General features: G+C 30.1%; 3 protein-coding genes across 6 annotated transcripts; 1 reads left to right on the forward strand and 2 right to left on the reverse strand.

The window, feature by feature from the left end:
* Positions 1–467: 467 nt before the first annotated feature.
* LOC125067271 lies at positions 468–11,906 on the reverse strand. Of its 2 annotated transcripts, none has more exons than XM_047675760.1 (6): positions 11,406–11,906; positions 4,099–4,177; positions 2,639–2,899; positions 2,380–2,506; positions 1,623–2,296; positions 468–1,541 (listed from the first exon to the last, which is right to left on the reverse strand). In XM_047675760.1, exons 3-6 carry the CDS (start codon positions 2,807–2,809, stop codon positions 957–959), a joined length of 1,557 nt encoding a protein of 518 aa, XP_047531716.1. In that variant the 5' UTR covers positions 2,810–2,899; positions 4,099–4,177; positions 11,406–11,906; the 3' UTR covers positions 468–956. The 2 variants fall into 2 exon arrangements, with proteins under 2 accessions (XP_047531716.1, XP_047531715.1); XM_047675759.1 differs by lacking the exon at positions 11,406–11,906 and adding an exon at positions 5,787–6,010.
* Positions 9,075–24,308, reverse strand: LOC125067273 (60S ribosomal protein L15). 3 transcript variants are annotated; one of them, XM_047675764.1, is made up of 5 exons: positions 23,771–24,044; positions 23,514–23,650; positions 23,182–23,292; positions 22,778–22,982; positions 9,075–9,086 (listed from the first exon to the last, which is right to left on the reverse strand). In XM_047675764.1, the coding sequence occupies exons 1-4, from the start codon at positions 23,940–23,942 to the stop codon at positions 22,788–22,790; spliced, it is 615 nt and encodes a 204-aa protein (XP_047531720.1). In that variant the 5' UTR covers positions 23,943–24,044; the 3' UTR covers positions 9,075–9,086; positions 22,778–22,787. The 3 variants fall into 3 exon arrangements, with proteins under 3 accessions (XP_047531720.1, XP_047531719.1, XP_047531718.1); XM_047675763.1 differs by lacking the exon at positions 9,075–9,086 and adding an exon at positions 24,209–24,308 and having other exon boundaries at positions 22,738–22,982; positions 23,771–23,963; XM_047675762.1 differs by lacking the exon at positions 9,075–9,086 and having other exon boundaries at positions 22,738–22,982.
* Positions 13,163–19,874, forward strand: LOC125067272 (transmembrane and ubiquitin-like domain-containing protein 1). Its single transcript, XM_047675761.1, has 10 exons — positions 13,163–13,280; positions 13,407–13,507; positions 13,848–14,026; positions 14,329–14,388; positions 14,539–14,676; positions 15,413–15,577; positions 16,735–16,963; positions 17,149–17,323; positions 18,138–18,283; positions 18,361–19,874. Exons 3-10 carry the CDS (start codon positions 13,852–13,854, stop codon positions 18,506–18,508), a joined length of 1,236 nt encoding a protein of 411 aa, XP_047531717.1. The 5' UTR covers positions 13,163–13,280; positions 13,407–13,507; positions 13,848–13,851; the 3' UTR covers positions 18,509–19,874.
* Positions 24,309–24,593: the final 285 nt, after the last annotated feature.

Genomic DNA, 24,593 nt, shown 5'->3' on the forward strand with positions numbered 1-24,593 from the left:
CAACCGGTCTCGTAAATTATTGATTTATTACAATAATACAATTTTTAAAACGTTTACATCGTAAACGACTTATGAAACTAAAAATTAAAAATGAGTCAAATTATCAATTTTGAAATAGAATGAAGATATATTTATCATAAGAAAAACATTAACTTATTAACAAACAAAAATATTTCTTCATCTTCGCGTGTGTATATTGTTTACATTCTATGTTTTTCGTATTTAAAGTGATCAAGTGCTTTTTATAAATGAAATTGCGTAAGTGAAAAATTACGATAATAAAAAAAAATAGTTATATCAACTCTATTACGTGAAGTTAAAGCTGGCAGCGGCAAAATCAAAAAGTTTTAATGAACGCACAGGGCCTGGACCCACTCTAAATAGTGGCCGCCAGCTTCAACTTTTCCTCTATTACAAGAAAAATTAAGTAATGTTTTTTATTGTGTACTTATTTTGAAATAAAACAATTTTTAACAAAATGAAATCATTTATTCCAAATACAATAAAAACAATAAATCTATTTGCTTCATTTAACTGAACATCACATATAATTTAATAAACTAACAAATGAGTTCTACATTATAGATGAAGTTTTTTTTTTAAACATTAACTTCGAGCATCGTAACAGCATCGAAAGACTAAGATAATATGACATAAGTTTGTTAACTTAAGAATCTTCTGTAAAATATATTCCAAATGTATCAATAGTTTTCTTTATAAAATGAATGCTTAAATCTAATACATCATAATAGTCAAGTCAAATAAGTAAAATTATATTTGTCAAATCCGAGATACATAAGAGCAAATTTGTAATGCTCATGTTATGGCCAATTGGGCTATCTATACAATATGTTTCAAATAAAGTAATTATAGTTATAGCCCCCAAAACTATGTTTTAAATCTATTCACATAGATTTGAATGTATAAAATAGTGCTATGCACCAATTTTAATAGTCTTATCCTACTTTTTTCTGTGACACAGCTGTCATGAGCGCGTCCCTCAACTTCTTAGTCATGTCTTCTAGAAGATCTGCTCGAACTTTTAGTATCTTATTTCTCTCTTCTAGTTCATCAGCTAACTGTTCCATTTGTAGCTCTTTGATTTTTCTATTCATTCTAGATCTTTTTGAGGCTTCATTATTCTTATCTCTCAATTCTCTGTACTTCATCTCATGAGTAGATACTGATGAGTTATCACTTACAGTAGACAGTGTACTCTCTCTCCTTTTTGGAGGTCTACCTCTTCGAGTTTTTGTTGGCTGCTGTGCACCTTCCAGTGCTTTTATCATTTCCTTTATAGGTATACTAGGCTTTCGCTTTCTGTATTTTCTAGGTGATTGTTCAGTATACGGAGTATAAGTTTCATCTGAATCTTCACTGTCATGGCGACGCCGCTTTTTTGGATTAGATGTGATATCTTCTTCTGAATCAACTATAGGTTCACTTTTAGGAGTTATAGGTTCATAGTCTGCTGGGATTGGAGATTCTTCTATTTTTGCGCTTTCTGCGTAGATATCGATCTCGGATGTCAATGCAGTAGTCTATAATAATAAAATTATTGAAATTTAAAAAAATGCGTTAAAGAAACAAACAAAATATATAAAAATTAAAAGCTAGCTTACCGAGCTTGGAAGTATGCATTTCTCTTGCTCCAGCTGTTCAACAAAACTGAGAACTTCTGGTGTACTTATAATATCCATATCTTCAGGCCATGTCTTTGTGTGTGCAGCCACATCTACAGAGAGCCCCACCCCACGCCTCTCTGGCCGAGCAAGCAGGTCTGGTTCATTAGTCTCCACATCCCTTTCCTTGTTGATTATGTACTCTGATATTATTATGTTGTTATTTTCCACCTCTTGTGGTGTAACCGATACAAATTTCATGTCCAGTGAGTCATCTTGGTGGATGAAGGGCATTGTGTTATGTGTGTCTGATATTGATTTAGTGTAATCTATGTCGTGTATATCCTGCCAAGCAGACTCCGTTGCTTGCCACGGATTCATGTCAGCGATTACTTCGGACGCTAAATCACCTATTACCACTGGCAATGTATTAATGTCTACAAATTGCTCTTGGAATGGTATTTTATTATCGTTTGCTATACTTGAATTATTGAAAAAATCTGTGTTAAACTCTGCCAACCCATCCACGTTAGGTGACACAGGATAGCTGGGTGTTTGATTAATCGTTTGGGCAGACGGCGAGTTAGCGTCGAATACATCCCAACCTTGCGGTGAGATGGGCGTGTATGGTGTGTTGGTTTTGTGTGCCCTTGTTTCTGGTTTGTTTAGAGAATCTGTTAATAAGAAATATGATTACAATAAGTTGTTTTTGCTAGACGTAACATTTTTTTTTTCTATAGTTTATTTTACTACTTACCAGTGGACTGTATTTTTTCTTCCTCGGCGGCTGGCGTGGCGCACCATTCTACCAAATCTTGGAAGAACTCGCAGTCCGAATCGTGAAACATCGTATTCTCGAATATCGGCTCCGCTTTCAGATAGTCCTGAAATTTAAGATTACATATTAGATTATGTTTACAAAAATTAGATAACTAAAAATAATTTAAAAGAACTTATTATAGAACTTAAAAATAAAATTATGATATGTACTCACGGACTCGAAGACACCTCCTTACCTCGGAAAAGCTGGTTGTAGCCACGGGCGATGATGACGTTAACTTTGTAGTTCCGCCGGTAATTACTCCGGTTAGACCGTTCACCTGTTGATTCTTTTCGGACTTTAAGCGATTTATTTCTACCACTTTCAAAGGACGTTGAGTATTGACACTCGTTTGCGAAAAAACCATGTCTTTCGGTATTTTGTTCGAACTTATTTCCGTTATCGTCTCCTCGACACGGACTGACGGTGATCTTTTGAGCAACCATTTTGAATAGAACTACAAACAGAAATGATACGACGTAACATAATGTATATATTTTTATGAAGCATAGGTAAGGAAAAAGGGTGGATCATAAAAGCATGATAGGACCGTGGGAATGTTTAGATGTCTGAATGTAATATTATTATTTTTATTTTTACATATGCAAGGATAAAATATTCAAAGATTTTAAATTAAAGAATCAGTTTTAAGATTCGAACACTGACTCCGTGCACATGTAAAGGACCCACAAATAGATATATAGAATATCGTTTACATGACATTGTAAGGAACTGTTAAAGCATAAATATAATTTAAAATATATATATGAACCACGAAACATACCACGCGCTTTTCTAATTAATTTGCGTTTCCAAAACATTAATTTAAATAGTTCCAATTTAATTTCAATTTACCAAATTTATGATTGTAAAAAATAAAACTAACTCACAAAGTCATGTAACCGACTAGAAAAGAAAAGTTTTCGAGCCATGGTTGCAATTCTTTGTCGAACTATATATAAGATGGATTGTTATTTTTGCTCAACCGCCTTTAAGGATAAAATATTGTTTTAAACCGAAGAATAATTGAAAAAAGTGTAAATTGTAATGAAGGAAATCTGGTGTCATGTTGTGTATTTGTTAGTTGATTTGGAAAGGAAATGAAAATTTGAAGATTCTATGTTATGAGATCCTAAATAATAAATTCGATGCCACCGTAACTAAATATTGAATATAAAATACTACACTTTTTTGATTAATACAATTTAATAATCTTGCCTTATAATTGTTGTTTAAACGCATATTACTTGTATTACAATATCGCAAGATGACCGAGAACTCTTTATAGATGCGTTTATGTACCCAAAGTTTATTATGAATATTTTTCTTGCTTTACGTACTAATTAGCCAAATTATAAAAGGAATAAAGACGCGATTAGCAAATAAATCTTGATATTTAAATACCGTCTAAATTGCTGTAATAAGATGAAAAAAAAGGTGTTTAGAATCCTACAACAATTATCATATTTATTATGTCCATCTCAATCGTACAAAATTATTTATTTAAAATGATCCCTGATACAACTACAAAACAAAGGTATTCAATAATTAGAAACAATATATATTTTCTGGAGAAAAATTCTCTTCGTTGTGATCTTGCAGTTCTGTAACAAAAAAATAATTAGGGAAACAAAACCGCTACGCGGCAATACTTACTTTATTGAACTCTTCTTGAGTCCCTAAAGAAATTTTAACCCTCTAGGCTCCCAGACAAGAAACTGTCACAGCGATAGGCCTGCAACAATAGATAAGAAATTCATTATAATTCATAGAATTGATATACACACATACATACATACATACATACTTACATATATATATAGTATGACATTTTAATTTGTAATTCCTAATACATGATTGATTGCGAAAATATGGTATTTTGAACGATGATGAGGCTGTTAATGGAACTTTGGAATTAAAATTAATGAGGACATAAGTAGTTTATTTTTTATTTTTTTATGTATTATTAATAATGATACATCAATCAAGAACTGCCCGCAGTATAAAATAGAACTGAGCTATTAGCAAATTGCATGGAATACGTAAGTCGAAGGTTTACCGAAGCCATAATATAACAAAAGGCCCGATAGCACGCTGTCATTAACAACAGAGTAATTTTAACTTCAATAAAAGTATTTATTTATTGATTTTTATAATATCATATAAAATAATATTAAGGCTATGCAATCTTGATATATATAAATTATCAAGCTATAGCAACTTGTAGAGTTAAACTGACCTTGAAGAGTCATGATGACCCGCCTATACTTATTGATTGATACCACTTTTATCGTTATCTTTACGTGTTGTACATATTACAAATATAGAAATATATATATATATATATATTAAAAGTAGATTCAACGAAAAACTTCTAGAACATCATAATTGAGAGTATAACATTTATCAAACATTACAGTGATTATACTATTTCTACATTTACATACCTAATTATGCTATCATTAGAATAATTGTGTTTCTGTCATTTTTCTGGACGAAATGACCATTTTGATATTTAATATAAGAAATAGGTGACGGTATAGAGATTCCGTAAAGACATTAAATATATCTGTAATAAACATATCTTTCCTGTCTGTAATTTACAAGGAATACTTTCACATTTACTAAAAAGTCCACCGAACAACAAGGTCACCATTGACGTAAACAGACATTTACAATATACTAGTTTCCGGCCGCGACTACACTCGCGTAAAAGGAGAGGTAGGGTGGGGGGTGAATCGGTTTGTAACTAACCTATGTGATATTCCAGACTATAATCTATATCTGTACCAAATTTCATTCATATCCGTTCAGACGTGATTGAGTTTACCATCAATTCACATTCATCAATCCAAACTTTGGCATTTTTATCTAATATTATTAAGATTCGTGTAAGAAAAATCGAACTACGGAAACCAACACTACTTTTTATTCGACATTTAGAGTCACTAATGAGAATTTAATAGGTCATTAAAATTTTCCCAAGAATAAATTTATTTCTTACGCAATAAGATAAAAATACTTAATTCGAAATAAAATTCAAGCGAATATATTTTTTTACTTTTCAATGCGTACAATTCGAAATAATCAAATATTATTACTTTTTTTTTAAGTCTGAAACATTCGAGAACTATCTTAAAACCACAGTCCACAGGTATTCATGCAACAACACAACGTGAGTGAGCAGGTCTAAACATGCTCGCGTGTATCCAATTAAGAATGTTAGATTTAATTTTTTTATATAGTTTATAGTTGACCAGAAACTAAATAGGTGAAATATGTATAACTTAATAATAAAATTACTTATATCATATTATATTTATTAAAATATATTTTTAACTCACCTTACAAAAAGTATATTTTTGTAGGCACCAAGATGCACAAAAGTAACTAATTACTTTTATTTTAAATTAGTGAAATTAAGTAACTGTAAACGCTGTAAGAGCAGCAAGCAATGGAAACTTTGTCAAATGCAATGACAACCGTGAACTTTTGATAATAATAAGTATTTCAATCACTTTTTAAAATACACAATCGCTCTATGAGAGAGCCAAAAACATTGTGCAACATAAAGGCCCAAAGCACCGCAACAATTTTCCTTAATCCCCACTGTCGTGTTCACGTTCTAAAAATATCTTGGCTAGTCTACGATTGGTCTTTTTATATGACGTCAATTACATTGGCCAATGGAGAACGAGTCACGAGACCATCGCGTTTTCTCACTGCTATACAACTTTTATACTTGTATTTAGTTGTTTCTCGCAAACAACGAGTTCGATCAAGTAGGTCGGTGGGGGATTTTCACTGGGGTTTTACACTGTTCAAATCTGCCATCTACATAACATAACAAAATACACGAAGCTAATGTTTCTTTATGAATCACCTGATAATTTTGTCTTCGTTAAAAAATATTTTTTCGTTTGTTTTAAGAGATAAACAAAACTATATTTCAAGGAAGACCAATTATAAAACGATGGACGAAATTTAAAAAAAATAAAACAAATTACTTAAACCCAAATAATTAATAATAGTTAAAAAATAAAGGAAACTAAAATTATCCCATAACTTTAAAGTACAGAGGATTAATCCAGTATATAATAATATTTTTATCAACGATTAATCATAGCTACAATCACGACATACAAAAATATTATTTAATCATCTGTTACTACATAATTAACGTTATTTATTAAATGCATAATATTTTCTGAAAAAATCTTCCTGTTTTATTGTCTTCTTTATATTGTGAACTTTTAAATTCATCCACTGACGTAATTCTATTTCAAACGCTTATACATATAAAAAAAAATATTGTTTTAGAATAACGTAGGTAGTTGATCCTCATTTTTGTCGAACTTACGTCATATCCGTCTGCCACGCCGTCGTAATTTCGATAATTTAATTTTTATAAATAATATTTATAATATATATGCATTGTTTTAGCCAACAATAATATCATTATTATTATAACAATAATTACCGCATGTAATTAAAAGTAATATAATTGAAGTTCTAAAACATGTATCAGAAACTACAAAAAGCACACATTTTAAGAGAACATAAACTATTGTTACAAATATTTCGGATTATTTAAATACAAAAGTATATTGTGTTCTAAAATTGTGCTATATGGTTGATATTGCAAGATTTTGGGAGGCGGTAGCTATACTATTCTATAATTAACATAATTTAATTTTTACAAGTTCAGCCTCAGACATAAAATGTAACTACATTTTTCACGATTTAACCGCGATTACATCCTTAAATTTGACTACCTACCCTTTTTTCTTAAGTTCATATATTTAATTCGGAATATACAGAACAGAACCTTAGCTTCCACGAGAGTATAAAAACTAGTTCATGAAAATCTATGGGTGTTGTATGTTTTTTTATAAGTGCATATATCAATCGAGCATGTAAGCGCTTCAACCGCTCAGTCAAACATCAAACGAGCATTCCAATGGAGGAGATAATCTGCCAAGTCTTTATCAGACAGTTCATACCTTTCGATTTAAAAGCCCCTTTTACATAGAACTTATGAATTAAAACACGACTTGGTAAGCTTTTAGATAAACATACGTATAATATTTGCTATTATGTTCATATGATGATTCATACTAGCTTTTAGTTGAACGACCTCAAATTTATATTTGTGTTCTGTTTTTTTATCATAAATCAATGATGCCAGGGAACTATTGCAATCCGAAGCGTGAACAAAATAGGAATATATAAATGTAAAAAAAAAAACCACGTACCAGGTATAAAACACGTTATATATGTATCTGTACAAAACATTCATGACATAATTGCAATGGCAATGTCATTATACAAGGCAATTATGACTTAATAGTTGTACAAACAAAATAAGGGAACTATGCAATTACTAGATTACAATAGCGCGTCTTAAATGACCTTGAACATAAGAATGAAGTCCCAGAAGCAACTATAATGGAAAAATATTATTTATTAATTATATTTTAAAAAATGCAGTATTCGAAGGCAATTCGGAGTACACGTGTTATAAACTGTCTGTCCAAAACCTTGTAATTACAGATAATTAATAAATTTTATGATGTATAGTAAACCTCAATACATATTATTCTATTTATTTTTTCCAGGAATTATATTACATTTGAAGAAAGTTTCCATTTGAAGAAAATACGCGTTGAATAAAAAAAAAAGATTATAAGGTTTCCAGCGTATATGAAACCATAAAAATGAACTCTAATCTAAGCTGGATGGGAGACAGAGTACATAGCATTGCCATCACCCTTCATGGCCTCTGTCGGCACTACGCCATCGACATTTTGCAAAGTCATTGCGATAACATTGTTATATTCACAGATTGTACGAGACTGTTAATATTATTATCACATTGACGTTGTATCTATGATTTTATCTTATTTTTATCAATTATCAGTACAGTAAAACGTTACTTTATTCAAAAATATTTTTATTTTATAAAAAAAAGACCGGTTCTTCATAAATAAAAAATATTTGTGAAAACACCACAACTACCAACACCACCGTCTCTATAAGCGTTGGACCAGCTTTCCGAGCCAAAACGAATATAACATAGGCAAACGAATGTTTGGCAGATTTTGTCTTTGACGGTAAGCACCGAAGTCTGATGGTCCAGTTGCGATTTGCGCACACTTCAAAGGATCCCATCACTCACTGCCATACGCATCATATATCATTCTGGTCTTTTATTCTGATCACAGTTACGAGACAACAGAGGTACCTATACATATCTTTTACCATAAAAAAGGTAGGCACACATAGGGTTTTTAATAGATAGATAGCACAGATGCATGTAGTAGAGAAACACTGATTATTTTAGAGGTTTTAAATTGATGTCGTAAATAAACACATTTTTACGCGTACATTTCAAACGCTGGCGGAACCCAACGAGACAGATCAAAATAATGTAGTACAGTATTGTACACCTTAATGAGGTCTTCAAAAAAGTCCAGTGTAGGGATAACCCACAATAACCATTTTTTATTATTTACTTTTTACGAGAAAAATTGATATAATAACAATTTTGCTTATTTTCGAAGCGATTTTAAGCAAACCAGCATTAATCCTTATCCAATTAAGTACCTTAAATATATTGTGCATTTAATATAGATCAATATGGCCTTTTACAGCATGTAATTTAATTGAATATTTTCAAAGACATTACAGATTTAAAATGCAGGGACATAGTGGTTTGTATTATCTTATCACAAAAAAGCTGTGAATGTTGTAAAACATTCTGTTGTATATTTAGTATCAGCATTGCACCCATGTGAAGCCGGGGCAGATCGCTAGTTGGTAATTAATAAAACGGAAATGATCTACGGAAACCATAACTTAAACTGCTCTTTAAGAGGAGTTGGGAACTTAACCTAGTAGTGGGACATTTATAGGCTTTTACCTAATTGAGATTTAGTCTCATTTAGATAATATGGACGTTCTGTAGAAATAAGTAGGTAAGTTGTGGCGGCTACAATAAGTATTTTCTACAATCGTTCTTATCAAATGGTCAATGTCGAATGAATTATACGCCAACGTATAAACGGTGTTTTGTTTGTGACGCAGACGCTGGCTTAACGTGTACTGTTGGGAGGGATAACACTGTTAAAAGTTTCACATGCAAAATTTGTATGCAGTTTTTTACATAGGAAGTCGATTTTAAGCTGCTTTTAATTTGGAACATTGCAAGTAAGTAATGTTTATATAAATTAAGATGACAACAATATAATGTTGAACCATCTAACTGTTCTGATAATAGAGACATGAGGTGAATTTCAGAGTTCCGCTATGGACTGTAAACCATTTGAAGTTTGGAATGCATTAATTAAAAAAAAAATTGACCAATTCCACCATCAATAATGTGATGCTGTCTAATGAGGAGATAATCCGGAGTTCCAGGGGATTGTAAATAAGTGTAACATTGCTACATATCTAATTCCATTATAATAATACTTCAAATCTCAGATCTGCCAATAATCCTGCAAACATCTGACATTACAAATCTTGACTGTTTATTTGCAGATCTGAGATTTAAATCCGAAATCTCGGAATCCGAAGGTTTCAGAGACATGTAGTAGACCAATGTGAGATAAGAAAGTGACTCAGAATTATATGTATTGTTGTAAATATCAATATAATTTTAAAAAGGAATAATCTAGTACATTTTTATATATTACTATATCAAAGCCAGTATTTAATCATAGTATGTTCTAGTTCCAAAGTGCAGATATTCTTCAAAATGGTGGTAAGTGTCAAATGAATATATTTATAGCAATGAGTCACAGAAAAAACAACCAACTGCTCACAGTTAAGCAACATGCCATACCACTCTTATAAAGTGTAAATTATCCTATTATTTTTTATTTAAAAACTACATTTAATTTTATCATTGCAGAATTAATGCTTTGCTTTGTATTGATATACTTATAAAAAAAAACAATTAATGTGGATTCAAAAATAAATATGGAAAGTTTTAAAGGTACAACCTGGTATCAAATCAATAATTAATTAATATTATTATATTAATTAATAAATAAATAATAAAAAACTATTCAAGCAATATACAATAAAAGTTCACATAATTTTCCTACTATTTATCAAACAATGACTGCCAAAACACATAAAAAATCTTAACTTATTATTTTTTTTTAATATCATTTAAACCCATGTATATACATACACATACAGCCTTTATATTTTATCCAATCTTAAACGCTTGTTAATATTTATTAAATAAAACCAAATCAGGTGAATGCACTACTACACAAATTGCTATATTATCTTGAATGTAATAAACAATAACAGTTAAAATATAAGTATATTTAAATTAATCCATATTATTGGTACTAAAAGTAGTTTATGTAGTTTTATTTATGTTTTAAAATATTTATTAGTAATATTAAATTATTCAAAGGGAGAATAAGAATAGCAATGAAGAAATAATATTTTGTCAAAAAGTTTTAAACAAAGATAACTTGATCAGAAAATATTTGGAATAAGCTAGTGTTAATATCATTGTCTACTTGAATGGAGATGAAAAATGTAGTCATCAATTTCATTCCGAAAATGACACCTCATAAAAAAAAAAATTACTAATGAAATAATAACTTCTACTACCCAAAGAGTGAAAACTGTCTCTTATGGTAATGAAAATATTATAACATTGAATGGAATAAATTATAAGCTTGAAGTTAGCTTATATAGATATATAGCTTCTTAAGACATTTATGCAATGTTATCATATTAATATTTTTAGGCAATAAAATAAAATAATTTGATTGATCTTTCTTTATCAAAATTCTATACTTCAAGGATTAATTTTTACGAAGCCACAGAATTCTTTTAGATGTGTCATGTCAGTTTTATTAAATTAATAGTATAGCGACCTAAATGTTAATATAAAATAAAACTGTTATAAGAAATATTTCTTAATAGATACTTACATTCTGATATTTCTTCTTGTAATAACTAGCTTAAACTTCTTTATTTTGTCCTTTCGCATGAAGCAATAATTCATTCGGCTATGCAACTGCTTGGTAATATTGTAGTTTATGTTCAGCAAATTGTTATAGTAATTATTATTTTTTTGTTCAGTATATGCGTAGCTCATGTTAATCACTTAATACTTTTGAAGATATTTATTTTTGGATATATTACTTTTTATGTCTCGTAATATTACAAAAAATTAACCAGTCGGTGGTCTTATTACTTTTCAGATAATAAGACCAAAAATAAAATGAAACAAAAATAATAACCTCCACTTAGTTCAATATTTTTAAGGATGCAAAACACTTTAATATCTTTTCATGTGTTGTAACTAAATCAAAGCTACTTGAAGAACTCAAAGATACTCCTAAAATCAAAACTTTAATATTCCTCTTTAGTTATCTAGAACACTGTTCTTCTCGATTTTTATGGTCATCTGATGAGAAGAACAGTTATGTGTGAGGTTAAATCCTAATGGTATGAAAGAGCACGACTACAAAACTAATAACAATTGTGATAAGAGAGAGTGAGAACGGTATTGTTGGGTTTTTGACACATTGTCAGAAATGATGTGTGAAACATTCAAATCCATTCGACGCATATAATTTTATTGCAAGTTCTCTGTTTAACTAATTTTCCCGAATCAAGATGAAGGGTATGATAACAAATATGTTACAAATGAGTCTTATGTATTATTGTACGATTATTAGCTCTTATAAAATTAACTACAATGTATTAAAAGAACAAAGATTATCCATGTTTTCTGCGTAAATCGTTGTGTTGTCAAATGATTGTCATTCTTAGATGATGCAATTTTCAGACAAATTAGTTAATACGTCTAAATCGATAATGTAAAAATTATATAAGTTGCACACTTGGCATTGTGAGAATATTTTATAAAATAACATTATCATTATTTTGAGTCGAAAAGTTCTGATAACAGAATCAGGCATCAGCTAAAAAATAGTTTTTTATAAACAAACAGTATGAATGTAAGCTTTTACAAGTTTAACAAATAAGCCTACCAACTAAAATTTACTTACTTCGGATACCTCAATCTGAATTATACGTAAATTGAGATTAAATTTTCACTAAGAGAATCATTATTTATACAAGGTAGTATAAATAATTGCTTAAGTTGAAATTAATAAAGGGTCAAAGTTCTCTGTGTAGAATGCCAAAAGATAAATTTTTAATATTTCGATTTTAATACAACTTTACGAAATTCCAAAGTACTAACTGAAGTATATTATTTTATTTTGTCAAATGATATATATTATCATTTTATCATGTGCAATTTTTTAAGTGAAACAAAGTTTATATGGTTCTATAATTAATTTATCACTAACTTCAATAATGTATACGTATTTGTAATTCTAGTTCACTTAATATTTTTTAAATGTGCTTCAGAGTACTTAATGTTGATTTTTTATAGGTATGTATTATCTAATAATTCCAATAGAATAACACTAAATACATTTTTTATGTTAAACATAAATATACATATCTTCATACTTTTTCTACCATTTTAGCATTTAGAAGAAAATATCTTATTAAACAGTTAAATATATTTTTGAGTGTATATTTTAATTATTAATTTTAGGTTTATTTATGTAGATAAATGTAATTTGTCGTTGATCGTTTTATAATATAATTGCCATTCAAAAAAATATCCATAGGTATTGTAGAAGATTTTTTTTTAATCATTAATGACATTTTATCGTTTGCCATTTAATAAAAATTGAAAATACGATTTGTCAGTTTGTAGAGTAAAAATTTATACTTTTTAATAATAAATAGATATAATACCACAGAGCATTCATTATTATATAGTGAGTTATATTATATTAAATGTAGCCCTATGTGCAGCCAGCGTTCTTATGTGATAGTGACATATTGCAATTACCTTGATATTTCGTCAATAAACCATTATTCTTATTTAGGTAATTTATTTTCAGATCTTTCCGAAATGTCTTACGATAACTCATACAGCTTCGAACGAATACTTTTGTAGTTTGTACTGATTGTACCTTCACCTATATAAACACAACAAAACGAGGTAAGTGCATATGTTGTTACTTGTTGTATATTCGTTGTCATGTATATGACCTTGATGGGATTGTAATTTATAACAAACATTATAATCATCTTTCCTATAATAAACCTGTATATATAAGTGTAGCAAAATATTAATTATTTCATCATTTTATATTAATCTTACTAAGCAATTACATTTTATAAACACTGAGTAATTTCCAAATAATTTAATATTAATGTAAATATTGAAATTATCCTCGGTTTCATTTTTAATATCTATAGTAGAATGCCAATCTAATAAAGACGTCATTAAGTTCCTTTAAGTGAGATGAATGAATTAAATATGTTAATTACTGTTTTAGAAGAATGTCTTTAATAGAAGGTGTTGGGGATGAAGTGGTGCAGTTCGTGGTTGTTGTGTTGGTTGTGGTGGTAGCTTCTCTAGCTTGGTGGTCCACCAATGCAAGACCTGATAGATACAGAACTGTACTTGTGATGAGATCTCGACCCCATCACCCTGTTACAGTCAGCATTTTAACGAGTGAGTTCAGTTATTCCTTTACCTTGTAAAATCTTTACTAGGTCAATTGATTAAAATTTTATGAAGGAAATATTTCTTAAAGAAAACACTCTAAAGTAATAATATTTTTAAGTTTTTGTTGTAATTTTAATATATTATTTATTTGTACTGTTTAGTTATTTTAATAAAATGGCATCATGGTTACCACTGTGTTCCATGATTTAATATTAGCTTTCTGTTTGTTGCTTATTTTGCTTAGCCTTGTTTGTTCTATGATAATTTAAAAAAAATTGTCTTGACATTTATAAATTTGGTGTTTTCAGGATCAAACATAACCAATACCCAAGTAAATACTACACCACCGTCAACTTTAGAACCTATAGGTATATACTTTGTTATTAGAGTGATGTCATATTGTAAATATTTGTGAATGCTGTTGTTCTTATTTTTAGCAAATAATTTTGCAGTATTTTATAGGGCTTAATTATGAAATATAAAAAATTAACTGATATATTTATTTCTTTAAATGACAGCTGCAAATAACACAAGTTCTGATAATGAGAACAGCAGAGACAATAGAGTGATACCTCTACAGGAAATGGACAGCATTGTTGATGCAGATATGGCGATGTTGAACAACAATCGTTTACATTTCTATCGAAGGATTGATTGTAAGATTATAAATGCATACATGCTTATTAAATAAATATAAACCTATTTCAACTCACAATTTTAGTCAAGGAAATTCCAGTGTCCTTCTCCTGGTTTTTGTTTTAATTGAGTCGGCTTCACAGTTTTATTACAAATTGTATGATCTATAAAATGTGTCACTGACTCCAAAATTGGTATTCGAGGAATATTATTTATTATTAAAATTTTTAATGAGCATGCATAATGAGCTATGAATTTTTTTCTCACAGTCCCCATGGCATGACATTTCTCTCTTCATATAAAATAATATTTTCGCCACCTTCACTTCTACATTTATTACATTACTGACTTTTTATTCTATAGACATGACGTTTTTATGTGCAGGTACATATTCACAGTAATCTTTTATGTATACAATTACTGTTTGGTAGTACTTTATTTGTTTACACCTCATTCATCTGATTGAGTTTTTGTGCATTTGATAATTGAACTTGCTTGAAGATTGGTCTCATAACTGGTGGGATTGACTAAATTCCATTAAATATGCTTTTCGTTTTTTATCCATATAAAGTTCAAACATTTTATTATGTCATAACAATTAGCATTTCTTCACATAGATTAGTTGAAAGAACTATTTTATTTTTTAGAAATTGTCGTTAAGTAACTTAAGAAAGGGCACAGGTTACTTTTATAAGAAAATATCTCTTAAAAATAGTGGAATCCTGTAGTATTTATTTCATTGTATTTTGTTTTTAGCTCCTCCTAATAACCAAATCATCTCTGAAACTCAAAGTGAAGAAACAGATAACATGGAGGAACAAGAGCCTGCAAGCAACGCTCAGATAAGAGAGATGGACAGTATAGTCAGTGCCATGGAGGCTGATGTCACAACTGGATGTGACTTTTTTACAAGATCAAGTGGTATTTATTACAAATAGTAATTCTAATTATGACTAATCATCTTTGCACATGGTAATTGGCTTTATAAACATTCAGTATAAGCAATTACATTGTTTATACGGGCACAAGTGCCTCATCAAAATAGCATAGATAATTATATTTACAAAAATAAAACATACACTTAATTTATTTATTCTTTATTGCACCCAAACTTAAAACTAAAAATTACAATATTGCTTCACAAAGTTGCATGAGGTGCAACAGGTAGCCTTATCGCTCAGTAGCGATCTCTTCCAGGCAACCTTTGGGCAGAGGATCATAATATTTACATATATGGGAAGGGTACAGTAATTTTAAATCATAATTTAATACATACATAATATAATAGTACACAATACACAGATAACAATAAATATATATAATATAAATATATGCTATAATAAATATTTACATAAATAAATACATAATATATATTATATAATAAAAAAGGAGATATAATTTATTTATTTGTAATTAATCCTATCTAACCAATTATCTGGTTGTCACTCTAATATTAATAGAATCTGTAAATGGAACCATCCTATTTTCTTATGTGTTTTGTTTTTGCTAATATATTTCTATATTTACTAATAGGTTTTAAATTGTGAATTTTGTACAATGAGAATTGAACAATAAAATTATATTTATGGATATAAAAACAATAATTATGTATATAAAGTAAAATAAGCTTAATTTATTATTCTCAGTCTTATGACACAAAACTTTCGTCGGATGACGAGCTTTAACTAAATTGATTTAATCTGTAAGACAGGGATTTGACTTTTAACATTTTTATAAAATATTATGCACAAAAAACGGTGTTTTAATATTTAGTATATTTACGTGCACACTCTACTACATAATTGATACCACAAACAAGTGGATACTTATGTTATTATTTACAAAAACAAAAAAAAATTATAATTTATGTATATTTACCTAAAGGCAAAACAATTTTTTTATTATTGGCAATAACTGATACTGTAGTATCGATATACTAATCTATAATCAAAATAACTGGTTGGACAGGGTACAGTAAAATTTTTTTTATAATATTTTAATAATGTAGGTAACATTTCGTATCTACAATTCTATATGTATTAACAAACCTAACTTAACGTCTTTTTTTTAATTTTCAGAATCACATTCTAATTCAAAACCAAAATCAGCAATATCCAGTCAAAAAGAAGAATCCTCTACAGACCGAGAAATTGCTGATGTTGAGACAGAAAATGCCGTCGGGACATCTAGTGATGTAATAGACAGTGCTGGCGATGAAAGAAAAATACTAATTAAGCTTAAATATCTAAATGACACGTTAAAAGAAGTAGAAGGAAGCCTTGATGAACTTTTAAAGGATTTCAAACAGTAAAATATTTTTTTAATTTGTAGACTTACATTTACTATTATATATAATTGATTGTAATGAATATACAAGAATAAGTCTAAAAAAAAATTTGCGCAAAAGTGGGCTTGGAAAGTTGTGTCTTATGGGCCAGTGAGCTCGCACACTTAGCCTTTTAAAACTTACAAATTTGGTGTTCATATTGCAGACGGCACTTCTCGGCGGAGTTGTGCGCCGACCGTCGCGTTCGACTCATTTTCCGTGGTCGCGTGCTAGGCGATGAGGCTGCCACGCTGCGGGCGTGCGGCTTGCATCACCAGGCCGTGGTGCACTGTCTCGTGCATCCCTCCCACTCGCCGCGATCGCCTCGCGTCGCCTCTCAGGTGACACACACATGCACTCTACTACGGCCCCTACGTATAAAGCGACATATCGACGAAAAAAAGTATACGGGAAAGCAAGTTAAAAGTGCAAATAAAAATCTTTTAATTTAGCTTAGCTTCTAATATAATTCGTTTTTATTTATTTTATGCATATCCGTTTTCACGACAGATATTGACTAAACATTTCGGAGTTGAGTGTCTATTACGGCTTATTATTCTTATAAAATAATAATTCATATTTGAAAAATTATCGTATTGAGCACTATATAAAGGAATGGAAGTGATTAATTGACATGTCGCTCTATACGTAGGGACCGTCGACTGAGTCGCCTTTTAGTTGACAATAGCCGCAACCACTCGCGGGGATAGAGCTATGAGGAGGAAATCTTATCGTAGACCGGATTATGGTATTGGACTTGAGGATCTCTTTATTAAAATCGGAGGCACTTATCTTTCACGGTCCATGAAAGGGCCAGCTCCAAGAAAGCAATGGTTTCCTAATCTGGTTTCAACAGTGTAGGTGAGTCCATTTAGTCCCTCGGGCCTTACAGAAGTGGTGGAGCTTTAGACCGCGTTTCGCCCAACTCATCCTAAAGGCCAATATATTAATTGTCGATGTAACGCGTTGGCAAAACACGATCCACGGCAATACACGGTGCACCCTTGGATCTGTCACTGCACAAAACATGTTCTTTTTGCATACACACATGTGAGCACTCGCATGTGTGAACACGGACAGTCTGTATCACCAAGCCATGGTGCACTGTCTCATACAACCTTTTTCTAAAACCTAAAAATATTTGTTTATTATCAGCAACAACAAAACTTATCAGAGACATCCACGAACGCCACTCACGAGCTGGTGACTGAGACCGCGGCGGTGCCGGAACGCGCGTGGGATCTCGAGAACATCCTTATGACTCTAGTCTCTGTCGCGCTCACCGTAGTATGGTTTTTCAGGTTTGTTATAAAAAATATTACTACTTACATTACCTTTTTAAAAATTCAAACTAATAATACAAATATTTTATTTGCAGGTGTGAATATTCCAACATGTTTACGGCCAGTGCCAGTGTCGCCCTATTTGGATTGACCGTGTTCTATAGTGTTGCAATTTTTGGTCTTTATCTATCAGATACATTCCATTTCGATCGACGACCTGCGCAACCCTTACCCAATAACTAAAACGAATCTAAATGTACACATTACTTTTGAACCGCCTTTTATAAACTTTAATGTATTTCATGAGCCTGTGGTTGGTTTATGTAATATTAAATCGATGATAAAAAATATATATATATTACCACAGTATATTTGCTCATAAAACATTTTAGCTTGTATTGCAACATCTAAAATAGTTTGCTGCGTGAAGATATTTAATGCATAAAAATCTTCTCGAAGTTTCTAATATAAAAATGTTTTAAAATTTTGGATAAAATGCTTGCGTAAAGTGAAATTAATATAGATATAATTTAGTCAAACAGAGGAAGTACCAAATAATAAATTAGGTACAATTTTCTATAAAATAACACTACAGAGTGTGATATTTTTCATCATTTTTAAAATGTTTTAATCAGATAATATTTTATGCTTCCTTGACTTGAGTATAAATAAAAAATACTTAATTATTATTAAAAATTAGCATACATTCATGTAAAGCACAAAACCTTTTTATTTTTACCGTCCAAATAATCTCAATCATGATTGTACCGCTTATTTATTTAATTAAAATGGATCATATCGCCATCATAAAAATACTAGTGACAGTATCTGAATAAGTATTCAGCAACTGTAGGATATACAATTCCTGAAATAGTAATTATTATCTGTTTGAATTCATTCAAATATATCACATATTTACTTATACCTTTTTGCTTTTGAGGTCAAAACGTAAACAAGCTATTATTATTAAAAAAAATTCCATTAATATCTGTAAAGTAATAAGTAGTACCCTAAGGGTAATTTAATCAATTAGTGAATTTGTAAATCAATATTATAATAGACATATTTTATGGTGAAATAAAAAATGTAATTCTAATGTATATATCTGACTAGATCATTACCTCATCACTTTAATCATTATTATTATTTCAGTTTTGTGAATTTAAAAAAAAACGATTTTATCTTTACAAAATGACTACATTACATTTATTTATAAATAATATACATACATTTGGAACAAACGTAGATGAAATATTGCATCTGTATCAAAATCTGTAAATTTCTAAAATATAAATTGTATTCTAAATACAGTTTGTATTATAACTTGTATGATCGCGACATGATCCGATGCTGGTATGCTGGCGACGGTTTTTGTTTATAATAGATTGAATATATTTATCTAAATGCATAAAATCATAACTGGGTTCAGCGAATGTAAATAAAAATAGGTTAAAAATTAATGTATTTAATAAGAAATACGGTGACTGCTGCACACTTTAGTTATCTGAAACATCATAGTTGGCGCGATTTCTCGTGTATATTGTACATTAATTTTCTGCTGAAACATTTTATTGTTATTTAATTTTTAAGTTCATGCAATAAACTTAAACCAAAAATGTTTTTTTTTTATTTTGTAACGTACATACTTAATAATTATTTTTTATTTATTATGCTCTTTTTTAAATATATTTAAAAAAGAGCATAATTATTTATAAGTAATATATTCGCACAGAGGGTAACCTAATTCTAATTTAATTTATCACTTTTTTAAAAGTATACATTATCAAGTATAAGATGAAAAAATAAATTTAGGGTACGAAATAAACGTATCAGATGAAGTGTTTTCGTAACGATGATTTATTAATATCGACTGTAGCCCAAAGTAGAATGCAACTGTTACTGTGAAAATAAAAACAGCCGTATGATCTACATCAGCGAACAGATTTTTTTTTAATTTATTTGGGTGTCTAATTGGAGCTACAATCTATAATTATACCAAGGAATTATGATGTTTCTAGAAAATACATAGCTTTCTCGTTAAAAAGTACATTCGGTTTTCACATTTTACGTTCGGATTTCGGAAAAGTGAATAAAATGCGTTTTATCTTTTTTTACTATTTAACCAATGATGTTCTAGTAAAATGTCATTAGCAAACAGTACTTTCGTGGTTTATTAGCTAAGTCCTTTAATTAAACGAGAAAGAAAATGAGACTCTAGCCCCAGGAGAGCTCTCTCTAATTACATCGACCCTCTGAATCAGATTTCTTACATAAATTGATTACAACACAAGACTATCAAAAGGGTCTTAATGGCATAATGTGTGCAACATGAAACGTTGGTCATGAAGCAACATTTCATGTTGTATACGATCAAAGGCCTTAGATAAATTACAAAATATCTTTAACGAATGGTCCACCAGGGTCTACTCGTTAAAAATATTGTTAACGAGTAGACCATGGTGAAGAATAATGTTTTTATAGTAAAGCAAACTTGGATGTGCCAAAATGTTTAATACATTTGATTTATTAATAATATATTTTTAAGAGTAGCTAACTAATTTGAATGATTGGATTATCTTACTACGTATGTTTCAAATAATTAGGTTTATTCCTAACATTCTGATTTTACACGTAAACATTAGAGAAAGCAGATATTCATTTCTTTTCAGTCGTTAGTGGTAAACTTTTTTATGTAAATTCGATGATGATATGTAACATTTTTCTTTAAGAGAAGAGTAACAGGAAGCGCGCGCCATTTTCGATGCTTGTTAATCTCATGCTTTATGACATTGTAGGGAGGGGTTTTTCTCGTAAGGGAATAAGCTCAACTACGTAGTTGTAAGATATTTTTTTATAAAAATTGAGAAAGAAAACTAATAAGAAGGAATACCTAAAACGGTATATTACAAGTTTTGTAAATATTATTGAATTCAGAAAATGAATGAAAATTATCTAGTCATTGTAATTTGACAAATACATAAAAAAATATTTATTTTAAAACAGATTTAAATCAATTATTTAACACGAAAAACTATACTCTCCCTTAGAGATAAGTTAGTGGAATGACAGATGAAATAAAACATCAACTTAGCTTTCCTTTTTTAATATATACTTTAATTACTCATATACATTTATTAAACACAAATACTGTAACTTATTACGAGTATGTAGTAAACAATTGTCTCGAGCATCAAAATCACCAAGTTGGCATGACCATTTATGTTAAATTTCTTGCCAAGCCGTCCTTTTTTAATCTTGGGATATAATAGTTCCTAGTGCGCCAGGTCTGGCCTAAGACTATTTGGCACAGTTGTTCATACCACATTAGTAAATGACAGCCATTGTAAGTACAAGACTAATCTCCTGATATGGAAACACCATATTCCATAGAAAAACTTATTCAGAATTCATTTATATGCCTATTATACAAAATTCAAGGCAGATTATATTTCCTTCTTCTTTGTCAAAGAATGCTGCCATAAGATATCCCCAAAAGCAGCTAAATGTGTGATGACGGTCTTTATTCGGGCATCATATCTGAGACTTTGTCTTTAGCACCTGAAATGCAACAATATTTTTCACTGAATAAAATTGTATATTACAAACAAAACTGGAAAATTATTACATGTAAATTATATTTATTTAAATGAAAAAATGTATTTCGCCGGATTGAGGTTTATTGAAAATTTAAATAACAGTAACCTCACCTAGACGAGAAATTTAATATATCCAATTTATAAACACTTAAAAAATTAAATTATTAAGTGTAACAGTCATTTTGATTGGAAGTAATTGTTCATCAATAACATACTGTTGTTAAATAATTCATTCCTTTATGTGCTCATAACATCATCAGTCAACATTTTAGAACAATTATCAAATGCCTGTAGCTTAATGTGACTTACATTTGACACACAATTTTTAGCTAACGCATGTTCTGAAGATAATAATTTAAATATTCTAAATGAAATAAAATTATATATACCTTTATTTTGTACATATTCTGCAGGTGATGGCTGAGAAAGTACCTAGAAAAAAAATTAACACATAATAAATAGGAATTTTAGCAATTATTAAAGAATAGTTAAGAAAATACATATCAGCCATCCAAGGAAGTTAATAATGCGTGGTAATCATGGTTGCGCATCTCATAAAGCATTTTATCATCATTTAGTTTAGTCTAAGATATATCCAGTATTGCTAATATAATAATTTAAACAAAGTAAAACTAAAGTAAAATAACAAAAATTCACCTTTTAATATTTTAATCAAGCTGAACTTTGTTGCATTTCAGATGAATCTGTAAAATAAAAACTATTAAAAATCCATAAAACATGAAATCTTCATAGATCCTTGTGATATGAATAACACTTACATTTTTTAAATTCTTTTGTAAAAATTGTGTGAAATGTAATGCAATAAAAGGAGTTTGTTTTTGGATTATTTTATTGAAATACCACTGGCTTTCCATCTGAGAATGACACACACAAATAGAAAGTCAATAGTAATGACAGAAGTGTTTTTATCGCTTGCGGCGAAGTTGGAGAGTGTTGCGTCTGATCCAGGCAGCACGTCGAGAACCACCCTTGGTTTGGGAGAAGCGGTGACCCTTTCCAAGACCACGGGAGCTCTTGCCTGCTGATGTGAGACCACGCATTTCACGGTGCTTGTGCACAGCATTTACTATCCAGTTGATCTTAGGATCACGACGAATAGCCTGAAATACATATTATATTTACTACAAGGCCTTAATTAACTTGTATAATTTGGGATAAAATAAAATTATCAGATAATACGGTAGGTGAGTATTCAGCAAAACCTTTCAGATTGGTGCATGACAAAATTGCTCATCATATAAATAATAAAGATAATAAATTGAAATTTAAAAGTATAGCATTTATACATGTCTATTTTACCTTGTGTGAGGGATCAACTAAGATGACTTCAAAGTATTTGTAAGAAGAATCTTGAGCCACCCAGTATGAATTGAGTACACGGAGTCCTCCGCAACGACGACCGACGCGTTCCTATAATTAAAAAAAACTGTTTATTATTTATGAATCTTAATAAAAATTAATATAAATGTAAATCAGCAGTTTAAAATTTTTTTTATGCTCAATTGATGTTTATAAAAAGGTAAGTTTAAAAAAAGATATCACTCACGTGGACAGGAGATAAATTTAAAGTATATAGAATATAACAAATAAAATGGATGAAGTATATGTACGAGTATATAAATCAAAAATACCTCTGCGATGGATTGTAGATTGCGAGTAGGTTTCAGTTGGTTTACTCCGTGGCTTTTAGGTTTGCCGTAAGTAGCACCCTTGGGGACTGGGCGCTTACGACCACCTCGTCGCACGCGGATTCTGAAGACAACATAACCTAAAAAAGAAAAAAAAATTATGGCAAAATACACAAAGGCGACTGGTATTATTTTAACCAAATTCATAGAAGTTAATCGAAAATAGTAAAGATCATTTGATCAATGTCGCTTGTGCTTACCCTGCTTGGCGCGATATCCTAATCTTCTGGCTTTGTCTGGCCTCGTTGGCCTGGGAGCGCGGTGCATACGAGTTAATTGGCGGTATTGCCATACTCTCACACGTAAAAGGAAACGCATAACATCGCTCAGCTTTTTACGATACAACTCTTGAATATATCTGTATGCGCCCATCTTGGGAAGCCTGTGGCAGACCTAGCAACAAAATCAATACAAATTGATCAGAAGTCACATCATCGGTCTGGCCACAAATGGGGCGATCCGAAACACTTTATAAACATGCCGTGGGGTTTTGTCTGCAATCGAATGAATACGAACCACATTGATAAAATATACGTTATATAATAACAGAATTATAACTAGTACAGCTTGAGAAGACACAAAACTGATTAATAAGTTGGGATTCAAAAGATATAATAAGATTAAAAAATTACACATACGTCTCACACACTCCACAGGTAATCAGGAAAAGAGAACTGTTAGCGTTGAGAATGACAATGCCTAGTGGCTGGCTACTGGTGCGATTTTGTTGCCACCCGCAAGGCAAACTATTCATAGTATTTTTAATTCGGGCAATACATTATAGCGATTACAGTTTTTAAATAATTGTTAAAGACTATCTAACTCGATGTCGTTTAATTATAGTGAATAAAACAAAAAGACTTGTATTGAATATATTTAATAAATATATATGTACATGTTTTCGTTTTACTTTACGATTTGGCCATCAATATAATTGATTTCCGTTTCCGATTCGATGGGGGTTTTGAATAGTGATTTGCTTTATCAATTTAATGTTTGTTTTTTTACAAATATAGTGATAAC

This window comes from Vanessa atalanta, chromosome 11 (genome assembly GCF_905147765.1).
Source record: "Vanessa atalanta chromosome 11, ilVanAtal1.2, whole genome shotgun sequence".
In the NCBI taxonomy this organism is placed as follows: domain Eukaryota; kingdom Metazoa; phylum Arthropoda; class Insecta; order Lepidoptera; family Nymphalidae; genus Vanessa; species Vanessa atalanta.